Source organism: Crinia signifera, chromosome 7 (assembly GCF_055691185.1).
Source record: "Crinia signifera chromosome 7, ASM5569118v1, whole genome shotgun sequence".
Taxonomy (NCBI): Eukaryota; Metazoa; Chordata; class Amphibia; order Anura; family Myobatrachidae; genus Crinia; species Crinia signifera.
Window position 1 is genome coordinate 14,595,629 of NC_139223.1, and position 15,110 is coordinate 14,610,738.

The window sequence follows — 15,110 nt, forward strand, 5'->3', positions numbered from 1 at the left end:
CTACACGTTACATAGATGCTCCTGGCTTGTGACTGATCTGACATTCCCATAGGTCCTCATACTCTACACGTTCCATAGATGCTCCTGGCTTGTGACTGATCTGACCTTCCCATAGGTCCTCATACTCTACACATTCCATAGATGCTCCTGGCTTGTGACTGATCTGACCTTCCCATAGGTCCTCATACTCTACATCAGGGCTGGGCAATTACGGCCCTCCAGATGTTGATGAACTACACATCCCAGGATGTTTTTCATTCGTTTTGCTATGTGGCCATGCTAAAACTGATGCAAGGCATGCTGGGATGTGTAGTTCATCAACATCTGGAGGGCCATAATTGCCCAGCCCTGCTCTACATGTTTCCTAGATGCTCCTGGCATGTGACTGATGTAACATTCCCATAGGTCTCATACTCTACACGTTCCATAGATGCTCCTGGCTTGTGACTGATCTGACCTTCCCATAGGTCCTCATACTCTACACATTTTATAGATGCTCCTGGCTTGTGACTGATGTGACATTACCATACTATAGGTTCTCGTATTCTACACGTTTTATAGATGCTCCAGGCTTGTGACTGACCTGACATTCCCATAGGTCCTCATACATTTCATAGCTGCTCCTTGCTTGTGACTGATCTGACCTTCCCATAGTTCCTCATTCTTTATGTATTTTATCTCTCATGCTCCAACAAGGACCGGGAGCAATTCCCTGTATTACCATACCCTAGTTCCCTGAGCATGAAATGACTCATAGTGCAGACCTCTGAGTGGCATGACCCCTACTTCTTTTTAGCTTTTCTACATCTGATCTATGAGTGCCCAAAATGTCCTCTCTGAATCTGTTATTGCAGAGTCCCCATCATTTTTGCATACTGTCTGTCAATGGTCGGCTAAGCTGGTCATCTAGCAGTTCTGTCCAATGCCAGAAGGGCTGCTGTGAATGCCAATCCTACTTGGACGGGTGCTTGCAATGATATGCAAATAAAGTGAGAAACCCTTCAACAGCGCTTATAATGAAACCAATACTTTCCTATATATGGGAATGTGGAAATCACAGACTTTGGATCCAATATGCATGTATTCTTCTTGTCCTATATACATCGCATGGAGGGCAGTACATGCAGGGGAAGAAAATTGGGTCCCATAGAATTATTCAATTTTTTAATACACATAAAAGACCTATAAAATTACATCTACTCCATAACGAGGGTTCCTTTCTCGGTCATCCTTAATTTTGTGATAGACTCAGGGACTCCTAAGATTCTGGAGCCCCTAGGCAGCTGCCTCTTGGTAGTGCCAGCCCTGTCACCAGGTGATCATTTCTAATGGGGTATGATGTTTGGTACTCCCCCCCCTTTCATACCAGGGTGCACCAGATTCCAATCTGCAGGGGTAATAGAGATAGAGGGGCATAAATTCCAGATCTTGGTAACTGCAATGTGAATGAAACACGTGGTAATGCGTTATACATATATATAATATATTATCATTCAATTGTGAATTAGGGGCAGATGTATTAAGCCTGGAGATGGAATAAAGTGGAAACTGATAATGCACCAGTAAATCAGCTCCTACCTGCCATGTTACAGGTTTGGTTTGAAAAATTACTGTTAGGAGCTGATTTGCTGCTACGTTATCCCTGTCCACAATCACTTATCTGGGCTAAATACATCTGCCCTATAGTGACATATTATAGATTTAATTTAAGTTTGTGATGTAAGTTATCACAGGTTCAAGCAGAACCATAGGACAAACCTGTGACCACGCTGTTCTGTAATTCCAGCTACTACTTCTAGAGCTGAACACACCAGAGAGCACTTTGTGACTGCACACCGGAAAGCTCTGATAGGCCGGATAACCATGGTAAGCCCGGTGCTAGACGACCTGCTGGTGAACAAACTGCTGACTGATGAACAGTACGACACTGTCCGCAGCAAACGCACTGATCAGGAGAAGATGCGAGAGCTCTACTGCTATGTCAGGTCCTGGGGGGACTTGGACAAGCATATCTTCTATAAAGCCCTGAAGACACATAACGCTGCTCTTATCCGGGACCTGGAAAGGGCCTAAATCTTTCCCTGATTTGAGTAGTTAGAGCGTTAGCTCCTCAGACCAGTGTCCTGTATCTGTAGAGATGTGCGCAGTGTTCTATCACACTGTACATTGGTGCCCTCTGCTTCATACACAGACACCACATCCGTTCCTCAGACAGTGGCCAGAGCTTCCCTCTGGTCCTCCATGCTTTTCACAGATTTTTTAATATTATTTTCTATAATTAAGCATTTATCAATGCACCACACAGCACATCCCTCCTACTTGTCATTCTGCATGAAAATGCTCTAATGGCAGATACCACACAGCACATTCCTCCTACGTGTCATTCTGCATGGAAATGCTCTAATGGGCGATACCAAACAGCACATCCCTCCTATGTGTCCTTCTGCAGGGAAATGCTCTAATGGCCGATACCACACAGCACATTCCTCCTACGTGTCATTCTGCAGGGAAATGCTCTAATGGCCGATACCACACAGCACATCCCTCCTATGTGTCATTCTGCAGGAAATGCTCTAATGGCAGATACCACACAGCACATTCCTCCTACGTGTCATTCTGCAGGGAAATGCTCTAATGGCCGATACCACACAGCACATCCCTCCTATGTGTCCTTCTGCAGGGAAATGCTCTAATGGCCGATACCACACAGCACATTCCTCCTACGTGTCATTCTGCAGGGAAATGCTCTAATGGCCGATACCACACAGCACATCCCTCCTATGTGTCATTCTGCAGGAAATGCTCTAATGGCAGATACCACACAGCACATTCCTCCTACGTGTCATTCTGCAGGGAAATGCTCTAATGGCCGATACCACACAGCACATCCCTCCTACGTGTCATTCTGCAGGGAAATGCTCTGATGGCCAATACCACACAGCACATTCCTCCTACCTGTCATTCTGCAGGGAAATGCTCTAATGGCCAATACCACACAGCACATCCCTCCTACGTGTCATTCTGCAGGGAAATGCTCTATTGGCAGATACCACACAGCACATCCCTCCTACGTGTCATTCTGCAGGGAAATGCTCTAATGGGTGATACCACACAGCACATCCCTCCTACGTGTCATTCTGCAGGGAAATGTTCTAATGGCCGATACCACACAGCACATTCCTCCTACGTGTCATTCTGCAGGGAAATGCTCTAATGGCCGATACCACACAGCACATTCCTCCTACGTGTCATTCTGCAGGGAAATGCTCTAATGGCGGATACCACACAGCACATTCCTCCTACGTGTCATTCTGCAGGGAAATGCTCTATTGGCAGATACCACACAGCACATCCCTCCTACGTGTCATTCTGCAGGGAAATGCTCTAATGGCCAATACCACACAGCACATCCCTCCTACGTGTCATTCTGCAGGGAAATGCTCTAATGGCCGATACCACACAGTACATTCCTCCTACGTGGCATTCTGCAGGGAAATGCTCTAATGGCCGATACCACACAGCACATTCCTCCTACGTGTCATTCTGCAGGGAAATGCTTTAATGGGTGATACCACACAGTACATTCCTCCTACGTGTCATTCTGCAGGGAAATGCTCTAATGGCCGATACCACACAGCACATTCCTCCTACGTGTCATTCTGCAGGGAAATGCTCTAATGGGCGATATTACACAGCACATTCCTCCAACGTGTCATTCTGCAGGGAAATGCTCTAATGGCCACTACCACACAGCACATTCCTCCTACGTGTCATTCTGCAGGGAAATGCTCTAATGGCCACTACCACACAGCACATACCTCTTATGTGTCATTCTGCAGGGAAATGCTTATATGGCCACTACCACACAGCACATACCTCCTACGTGTCATTCTGCAGGGAAATGCTCTAATGGCCGATACCACACAGCACATTCCTCCTACGTGTCATTCTGCAGGGAAATGCTTTAATGGGTGATACCACACAGTACATTCCTCCTACGTGTCATTCTGCAGGGAAATGCTCTAATGGCCGATACCACACAGCACATTCCTCCAACGTGTCATTCTGCAGGGAAATGCTCTAATGGGCGATACCACACAGTACATCCCTCCTACGTGTCATTCTGCAGGGAAATGCTCTAATGGCCGATACCACACAGCACTTTCCTCCTACGGGTCATTCTGCAGGGAAATGCTCTAATGGCCGATACCACACAGCACATTCCTCCTACGTGTCATTCTGCAGGGAAATGCTCTAATGGCCGATACCACACAGCACATCCCTCCTACGTGTCATTCTGCAGGGATATGCTCTGATGGCCAATACCACACAGCACATTCCTCCTACCTGTCATTCTGCAGGGAAATGCTCTAATGGCCGATACCACACAGCACATTTCTCCTACGTGTCATTCTGCAGGGAAATCCTCTAATGGACGATACCACACAGCACATCCCTCCTACTTGTCATTCTGCAGGGAAATGTTCTAATGGCCAAAACCACACAGCACATTCCTCCTACGTGTCATTCTGCAGGGAAATGCTCTAATGGCCGATACCACACAGCAAATCCCTCCTACGTGTCATTCTGCAGGGAAATGCTCTAATGGGCGATACCACACAGCACATTCCTCCTACGTGTCATTCTGCAGGGAAATGCTCTAATGGGCGATACCACACAGCACATTCCTCCTACGTGTCATTCTGCAGGGAAATGCTGTAATGGCCGATACCACACAGCACATTCCTCCTACGTGTCATTCTGCAGGCAAATGCTCTAATGGCCGATACCACACAGCACATTCCTCCTACGTGTCATTCTGCAGGGAAATGCTCTAATGGCCGATACCACACAGCACTTTCCTCCTACGGGTCTTTCTGCAGGGAAATGCTCTAATGGCCGATACCACACAGCACATCCCTCCTACGTATCATTCTGCAGGGAAATGCTCTAATGGCCGATACCACACAGCACATTCCTCCTACGTGTCATTCTGCAGGGAAATGCTCTAATGGCCGATACCACACAGCACATCCCTCCTACATGTCATTCTGCAGGGACATGTTCTAATGGCTGATACCATACAGCACATACCTCCTACATGTCATTCTGCAGGGAAATGCTCTAATGGCGGATACCACACAGCACATACCTCCTACATGTCATTCTGCAGGGAAATGCTCTAATGGGTGATACCACACAGCACATTCCTCCTACGGGTCATTCTGCAGGGAAATGCTCTAATGGGTGATACCACACAGCACATCCCTCCTACGGGTCATTCTGCAGGGAAATGCTCTAATGGCCGATACCACACAGCACATTCCTCCTACGGGTCATTCTGCAGGGAAATGCTCTAATGGCCGATACCACACAGCACATCCCTCCTACGTGTCATTCTGCAGGGACATGTTCTAATGGCCGATACCACACAGCACATCCCTCCTACGTGTCATTCTGCAGGGAAATGCTCTAATGGCCGATACCACACAGCACATCCCTCATACGTGTCATTCTGCAGGGAAATGCTCTAATGGCCGATACCACACAGCACATTCCTCCTACGTGTCATTCTGCAGGGAAATGCTCTAATGGCCGATACCACACAGCACATCCCTCCTACGTGTCATTCTGCAGGGAAATGCTCTAATGGCAGACACCACACAGCACATTCCTCCTACGTGTCATTCTGCAGGGAAATGCTCTAATGGCCGATACCACACAGCACATTCCTCCAACGTGTCATTCTGCAGGGAAATGCTCTAATGGCCGATACCACACAGCACATTCCTCCTATGTGTCATTCTGCAGGGAAATGCTCTAATGGCCGATACCACACAGTACATTCCTCCAACGTGTCATTCTGCAGGGAAATGCTCGAATGGCCGATACCACACAGCACATTCCTCCTACGTGTCATTCTGCAGGGAAATGCTCGAATGGCCGATACCACACAGCACATCCCTCCTACGTGTCATTCTGCAGGGAAATGCTCTAATGGCCGATACCACACAGCACATCCCTCCTACGTGTCATTCTGCAGGGAAATGCTCTAATGGCCGATACCACACAGCACATTCCTCCTACGTGTCATTCTGCAGGGAAATGCTCTAATGGGCGATACCACACACAGCACATTCCTCCTACGTGTCATTCTGCAGGGAAATGCTATAATGGCCGATACCACACAGCACATCCCTCCTACGTGTCATTCTGCAGGGAAATGCTCTAATGGCCGATACCACACAGCACATCCCTCCTACGTGTCATTCTGCAGGGAAATGCTATAATGGTCGATACCACACAGCACATCCCTCCTACGTGTCATTCTGCAGGGAAATGCTCTAATGGCCGATACCACACAGCACATCCCTCCTACGTGTCATTCTGCAGGGAAATGCTCTAATGGCTGATACCACACAGCACATCCCTCCTACGTATCATTCTGCAGGGAAATGCTCTAATGGCCGTTACCACAAAGCACATTCCTCCAACATGTCATTCTGCAGGGAAATGCTCGAATGGCCGATACCACACAGTACATCCATCCTACATGTCATTCTGCAGGGAAATGCTCTAATGGCCGATACCACACAGCACATCCCTCCTACGTGTCATTCTGCAGGGAAATGCTATAATGGTCGATACCACACAGCACATCCCTCCTACGTGTCATTCTGCAGGGAAATGCTCTAATGGCCGATACCACACAGCACATCCCTCCTACGTGTCATTCTGCAGGGAAATGCTCTAATGGCTGATACCACACAGCACATCCCTCCTACGTATCATTCTGCAGGGAAATGCTCTAATGGCCGTTACCACAAAGCACATTCCTCCAACATGTCATTCTGCAGGGAAATGCTCGAATGGCCGATACCACACAGTACATCCATCCTACATGTCATTCTGCAGGGAAATGCTCTAATGGACGATACCACACAGTACATCCATCCTACATGTCATTCTGCAGGGAAATGCTCTAATGGCCGATACCACACAGCACATTCCTCCTACGTGTCATTCTGCAGGGAAATGCTCTAATGGGTGATACCACACAGCACATTCCTCCTACGTGTCATTCTGCAGGGAAATGCTCTAATGGCCGATACCACACAGCACATTCCTCCTACGTGTTATTCTGCAGGAAATGCTCTAATGGCCGATACTACACAACAATTCCCTCCAACGTGACATTCTGCAGGGAAATGCTCTAATGGCCAATACCACACAGCACATCCCTCCTACGTGTCATTCTGCAGGGAAATGCTCTAATGGCCGATACCACACAGCACATACCTCCTACGTGTCATTCCGCAGGGAAATGCTCTAATGGCTGATACCACACAGCACATACCTCTTACGTGTCATTCTGTAGGGAAATGTTCTAATGGCCGATACCACACAGCACTTTCCTCCTACGGGTCATTCTGCAGGGAAATGCTCTAATGGGTGATACCACACAGCACATTCCTCCTATGTGTCATTCTGTAGGGAAATGTTCTAATGGCCGATACCACACAGCACATTTCTCCTACGTGTCATTCTGCAGGGAAATGCTCTAATGGCGGATACCACACAGCACATTCCTCCTACGTGTCATTCTGCAGGGAAATGCTCTAATGGCAGATACCAAACAGCACATTCCTCCTACGTGTCATTCTGCAGGGAAATGCTCTAATGGCTGATACCACACAGCACATACCTCTTACGTGTCATTCTGTAGGGAAATGTTCTCATGGCCGATACCACACAGCACATTCCTCCTACATGTCATTCTGCAGGGAAATGCTCTAATGGCCGATACCACACAGCACATCCCTCCTACGTGTCATTCTGCAGGGAAATGCTCTAATGGCCGATACCACACAGCACATCCCTCCTACGTGTCATTCTGCAGGGAAATGCTCTAATGGCCAAATCTAATAGGAAATATTTCATTTATTTTGTTCACTCTTTTCAAAAAATGTCAAATAAAAAATTCTGATGAACAATCATGTTCTTGACTGAAACATAAATGTATCGGACTGTGCGCCTTATTCTGGTTCACTCGGTCGGATGTGCGTTCGTTCGTATCGGACCGGATGCACCGCACAGCCACACTGTGAGTGAAGACACTTCTATACAAGGTCTCCCCATCCGTTCGGACAGACCACCACATAAGAGGGAGTGGCATGGTTGTGCATGAGCGGCCAGACATCTGAACAAACACCCTCTGTTCAGGGCCGGATTAGCCACTAGGCCCGTGAGGCACAGGCCTAGGGGCGGCACCTGTCAGTCACCCTCTTTTTTTTTTTGTCAAATTTTTTTTTTATAGTGTGAACCTGCGCGGCAGGCGGTGAGTGATGCTGCCACTGCTTAAGGAGGAGGGGACCTTGCGCGGCTGTGAGAGCGTCTCCGCAATGATGCGGTAGGAGGGTACCCAATGCCGGTGTTAGCAGGGGACTGGCGCTGCTGCTGGCTGAGGTGACCAGCACGGCTGCAGGAGTAAGAGACCAAGCATGGCGTGTCCCCCCTGCCTAGCAGCTCCATCCTCCCTCTGGCATGTGAAGCTCCGCCCGGTGCCTCCGTCCCAGGTCCCACCTCCACCCGGAAGCTAACTCTCCTCTCCTCCATCCTCACACGTTCATCATGATGCGGCTCCTCTCTCTTCTGTCCCCACCGAGGCCTGCCATTAAGCTGCGGCTTCTCTCCTCGTCCCTGCTGAGCCACCCTCTAGCTGGCAGCAGCTCTGAGCAGGAAAGCCGCATCTCATCTCCCACCTCTGCGCAGAGTCGCAGACCAGCAGCAACTGGAAGCTCCCTGCTGCCAGCAGAGCAGTGGCACCAGCATAGACAAGGACCCAATTGCAGCACTGCACCTCTCTTCTTCCCTCCCATCTTCAGCATCAACAGTGGCAGAGAACGGATACCTTATGCCCTGCTGCAAAAATGTGAGCATTCCTGTAAGGGACACTACTGATGGCATTGTGTGTAACAGACACTACTGGGGCATTGTGTAAGGGGCACTAATGGGAGCAATAACTATATGCAGGAGTACTACAGAGCATTACATGTAGCATAATTTGTAATGGGCATCACAGTGTGTGACACAATGCGTAATGGGCAGTACAGTGTGCTGCATAATATGTAATGGGCATTACGGTGTGCGGCATAATGTGTAATGGGCATTATGGTGGGTGACAATGTGTAATGGGCATTACGTTGTGTGTGAATGTGTATTTGACATTATGGTGTGTGAGTGTGTGAATGTGCAGCATAATGTGTAATGGACTTTACATTTGAAGTAAACAAAACAACACTGCATTTTTTTGTGTGTTTGGGGGGCCCAATCCATATTTTTGCACCTGGGCCCACAACTCACTTGTTCCGCCTCTGGTGTCATATTTATGCTGGTTGGGGGCACATACGTCCATTATCCTGCATAGTCCCACCCGCTAGCCATGCCAAAATACAGAGGTGTCATGGGACCCATCCAGTAAGCACCAGCTGCACTTATCGGTTACTACAAAAGGAAGAGAAGGATGTCGTGGGACATAGTTCCAGGAGGACAGGTAAGGATGCACCATGGTGAGGACAGGATGCCAGCCTCCCACAACACTACCCTGCACCTCTCACCCCCCGGCATTCCTCTGGGTCCAGTCCAGACTAATTAGTGTGATGTCATCACACCATACACCTAATGGGGGGGGGGGGGGGGGGGCGGCTAAAAATGTTGTGCCTAGGGGCGGCTCGGCCCCTAAATCCACCCCTGCCTCTGTTGTAGATTTACAAAGCACAAATGAATCTGCAAGGAAATCATGCTTCTACCCTATTAAACAATTATCCAAACTCAATAAAAAATGTATAAACCCAAATTGCACTTAACATTAACCCTTGCGACATTTCTATGTATTCTGTAGAATGGGGCATTTTCAAAACTCCCTGCGTTTGTGACCCACAATTTTACATACTGCAATGAGCTTTGCACCACTACAATATAATGTTTAATCAACACCCCTTCAATGTGTCAAATTGTTACCCATTATGTCATCTACATCTAATATTTCTCATAAACATTACACAGAATAAAGAAATGCCATTTTTGAGTTCTCAAATATTGTGTCATGCAATGCTGTCACTTCCATATACTACATTCCCATACATATGTGGCCCAGTACGTGTGTGGACTTGATCACTTATCTATGGTAGCATTGCAAAACACAATTTCTGGATTGTACTCAAATGTGTGCCTGTGTGTACATGTGTTTTGTAAACCAGTGTCTGCTGTTACCAGTGTTTACATGCATGGATTAATTATTACGGTCATATTTATGGCCATCACACACTAACCTAACCCTTTATTCTGCAAACACACACACACACACACACACACACACACACACCACCACCACACATCCAACCACACGTTCAACAACATGTATTCATTACCCTCCACTTTATACCACACACAAAAAGATCAAACACACATGTGTATATGTACCTATTTACCTAACCTTACCAAAATACACAAACATATTTGAACAAAACACAGACAACTAACTGTGAATGAACTTTTATTACAAAAAAAAAACAAAAAACAATTATTCTAAAATTTCAGACAGCTTCGCCATCTCTGCCGCCAGCAAATCGTGCCGGAATGTGGTCAGAATTTCTTTCACCGCCTGGTGAACTTAGATCAGGTGGTCTGTTGGCATGGGAAATGGGGTATGACCTGAGTGTTGTGAATTGTGGCATGTACAGTACATAGCAAAGTGTTCTGAAATGTGTTCAAGTACATGAGGCATATTGTGTACTTACCACTTCCAACATCTTGGGAGGGCAATCCTGGATGCTGGCTGGTGGTTGGAGGGTAGGTGGGTGGTGGGAGAAGGGATTGGCTGGGGGGAGGGTAGTTGGGTTGTGAAAGGGTAGGGGATTGGTAGAGGGTAGGGTATTGGGTAGGGAAATGGCCTGCTCTCTTTGGCCGTCCTCCTCCTCTGCGGTCTCTACCTCCTCTGGCTCCCACCGCTGTTGCTACCTTGATCTTGCACGTGCTGTGTTTTGAATTTTTGATTATATGTTGTAGGTGTGATCAAGGGAGAATGGGAGAAAAAAAAAAACATACATGATGACTGCTGTTTTTTTTTTATAAAAACAATTAACACACATAATCACACTCACACACACACACAACAGTGATTATGTGTTGGATGCTAAAATGCTCACAGCGTCTTATTCGGCCCCTCAGCTCTTCTAGGAAGTCCAGCTTGTGCCTCGGCAAGTCGGACCATTGACGCTCCAATTGGGCAATGGTCCAACGTATGCCCTTGCGGGCGTAGATGCGGCACCGGGCCCTCAAGATATGCCCGTTGCTTATCTCTGTTGAAGATATAAGGGCCTGCACACCCCAGCCTCCGCTCCATGACTCCCACAAGGGCCAGAAGCTCCCTGTGGGTAAAGGGTGCTGCCCTGTAGGAAGACATATTGGCAATGGCGCAGTAAACAAATGCAGGTACATATATTAATAATGGTGTCCTCTGAGGGTGTGGATCGTTTTATTGACCATAGTTAGGTCGACAGTCATTAGGTCCACACCATTGGGTCGACATGTGGGAAGGTCGATAGGTGTCTAGGTTGACATGGGACAAGGTCGACATGGGTTTAGGTCAACATATGGGTTCGGTCGACATGGGTTAGGTCGACAGGTCATTGGGTCAACATGGTTTTTTTCAAGTTTTTTTTTACCCGAATGTCGACACAGTCGGAAGTCAACCGCAGCCCCTCTCTTCGCTCACCATGCTTCAGGCATAGTACCTCGCTACGCTTGGCACACTGTTTTATTCCCCCACCACGCCCTAGTGTAAGGTAGGGCATGAAATACCGCCTATCGGCACATGTCGGCTCAAAAAACAGTGGAAAAAACCTATGTCGACCAAATGACCTGTCGACCTAACCTATGTTGATCTAATGCAGGTCGACCTTGTCCTATGTCGACCTAGACACCTGTTGACATAGAACCCTGTCGACCTAGACACCTGTTGACCTAGAACCATGTCGACCTTCACACATGTCGACCCAACGGTGTCGACCCAATGACTGTCGACCTAAATGCAGTCCACAATACAACCGTATGCCGTTCTCTTATTGGTTGTTAACATTCTTATTTGGTATTAACTATTGCTAATAGTTCAATTAACAGTATGTATGCGAAAAATTGCTTGCAACGGCGATCGGATCGAATCGCAGAACTTACTCTATGCAACATTGCCCCCAGTTACACCAGTGCTTGCAAAGATGTTACCGAAGCAGCATTTATGAAAACAAATGTGTCTGGAATACTGTATCCTAGCCACCATTGAAGAGGCAAAAGTGTGCACAAGTAACATGCAGTATTTTCCCAAACAATATATGTAAAAATGATGTTGGAATTGTGAGAAAACCACTTTAAAATACATACAGAAGCATGCTGTAAGAATTAGTAACTTTGAGACAGACGTCATATCCAAACTTACCTTGCTAATGAAGACACTGGAACACCACTACATACCTCCCAACTTTTGAAGTTGGGAGGTCGGGACGTTCGCCCGGCGAAGCCGCGTGCGCTCCCGAAAAGGGGGCATGGCCTCAAGAAAAGGGGGCGTGGCCTCATGGGGTGACGCGAACTCCGACCACGCCCCATTTTCGACGCTCGTCGGCGCTGAATAGACGCTGTGCGCATGCGCACAGCGTCTATTCTCGGCAAGCTGGGGGGGCTCCCAACTGTCCCCCCCACCGCGGGACAATGGCGGCCCCGGGCGGGACGCGGGAACGTCCCTGAATATCGGGACGTTCCCGCGGAAAGCGTGACAGTTGGGAGGTATGCATATATAAGCCCCTTACATCACATCAGGTAATTAGAGGTGCTCTGATGTTGGTTGTGTAAAATCTGGCATGGATTTTTTTATTGCAGTGTAATATTGCACCAACACGCACAAATACATATACAGAAACACAAAGTAAGATCTGCCACTTCAACAAATAACTCCATTTAGTACATTTCAAATTGTCCTGTGTAATTATTTCATTGCACGCGTGCGTTATTTTCGCCGGGCTTTACGCCGGAATCCCGGCCAATTCCCGCCTAGATTTCCGGCATGTTTTTCACTACGTGAACTCTGAATGTTCTCCGTGTGATTATAAAATGTTGCGTGGGAGGGTGGGGGTGACAGTTGTTTCAGGGGTATTTATAGAGGGACAAGCACAAGGTCCCTTTGCTGCTAACATGTCTGGTTTAGAGGCTGCCATTTCAGACCCAGAGTTACTCCTTGCACAAATGGAGTCCATGACCTCCAATGTGCCCCAGCATAGGTGCAGATTTATTTATTTGCTGGTGGGTGCTCAAGCTAAAAAATATAGGGGAGTGACTTTATGGGAAAGGGGTGTGGCCACAAAATAATACTGCTTTATATTATGCAGCACAGTTGTCTCCAATATTCAAATTATGGCAACAGTGCCAAACACATAAATGCCCACGCAGTGCTGGTACAACCCCCCCCCCCCCCACAGTGCCAAATACATAAATGCCCACGCAGTGCTGGTACAAAAATCCCCCCCACAGTGCCAAATACATAAATGCCCACGCAGTGCTGGTACAAAAATCCCCCCCACAGTGCCAAATACATAAATGCCCACACAGTGCCAAATACATAAATGCCCCACAGTGCAGGTACATAAATGCCCCCACAGTACCAAATACATATATGCACCCACAGTGCCAAATACATAAATGCCTCCACAGTGCAGGTACATAAATGCCCCCACAGTACCAAATACATAAATGCCCCCACAGTGCCAAATACATAAATGCCCCCACAGTGCCAAATTAATAAATGCCCATACAGTGCAGGTACATAAATGCCCACACAGTACCTGTGCCAGCGACGAGGGAGGGGGAGTGCAGTGGGACACGGGTGGGCTGCTGCTGAGCGGGTGGGTGCTCATCTATTTCCTTGGGTGTTTGGGCCCTCATGCACCCACAGAATCGGCACCTTTGTGCACCGGTTGGTCAATCGGAGGAATGAGGACCAAGCCAGCACCTCACAGGCAGGACAACCTACGGCATCTGCAGAATCACCACTATCACAGCAGGTGCCTTCCAAAGAGAGAAGCCAGGCCAGCACTGCCAGTGTATCAGAAACTAATCCTGGCAGTCAGAGTTCAACAGAAGCAAAGAAGTAAAAAAATAAAGCATTTCAAGAGGAAGAACTTGCAATATTGGTACCCCGAGCACGGGAGTGGATAGAGGTGACAAACAAGAGGTTGACACCCACAATGAAGGTCAAAATCTGGGAACAAATAATGGAGGAGATCAATAAGGTGGCACCACAACGTTGTGATGTGGATTGTGTGAAGCGAAGGCAAGTGTGTGTTCGTACTCATGTATTTGTTTGTGTAAAAAGTCTAAACAGTTGTATGTCAAGTGTACCAGGCAAATGTGTATCTGGTGCTATAGACTAGGTAAACGTTGACTTGTGTGCAACACTGAAAATAGGGGTGTGATGGTGCACATTCACGCTGCTACAGTACTGAGCATTGTAGTGTCCATTGCAACATTCTGGATAAGGGATGTTTATTAAGCTATACAGGATAAATAAAGTAAAGTTTAATTTTACTTAACACCCACAAATAGGTTTGTCAATGATGGTTATATGTGTCTGACCTGTCACTGGGTGATATACAGTAGTATCTGGGTAATCTGCAATGCATCCATCACTTTAAACTGTCTTGCATAGTCATACCAATTATGTAAGCATCTCCATTGTAATCTCCATTGTTCATGTCTTCTAAATAGAAGACATGCACAATGGCATAATTTTCTTACTCAATACATCCAAACACAAATATCCCGGACGAGCCCCCAACTGTTGAATCCCTAATTTAGGTCATTGATGACCTTGATGCAAAGAAATGATCAGGAATCCAATTCTTAAAGAAGTTATATTTATTTAATAAAGCTTAACACATCACCCACATCAGAGAGCAACAAGATGTTATCTGAACCTATGTCAAAATACAATACACTGAGTCTGGTCCCCTCCATTTGATTATATAATGCACCCATTTTCATTATCACCCTCCCCATAAAATAAA

The 15,110-nt window shown here is 47.2% G+C and overlaps 1 protein-coding gene across 3 annotated transcripts in view; it reads left to right on the forward strand.

Annotated features, from left to right (window-relative positions):
- Positions 1–7,950, forward strand: part of LOC146019805 (uncharacterized) — a 120,488-nt gene extending 112,538 nt beyond the window's left edge. For all 3 annotated transcript variants that reach the window (XM_083152372.1, XM_083152371.1, XM_083152373.1), the window contains one exon: positions 1,787–7,950. In XM_083152372.1, coding sequence (XP_083008498.1) covers positions 1,787–2,073 — 287 coding nt within the window. In that variant the 3' untranslated portion in view covers positions 2,074–7,950. The remainder of the gene's footprint in view (positions 1–1,786) is intronic.
- The last annotated feature ends 7,160 nt before the right edge of the window (positions 7,951–15,110 follow it).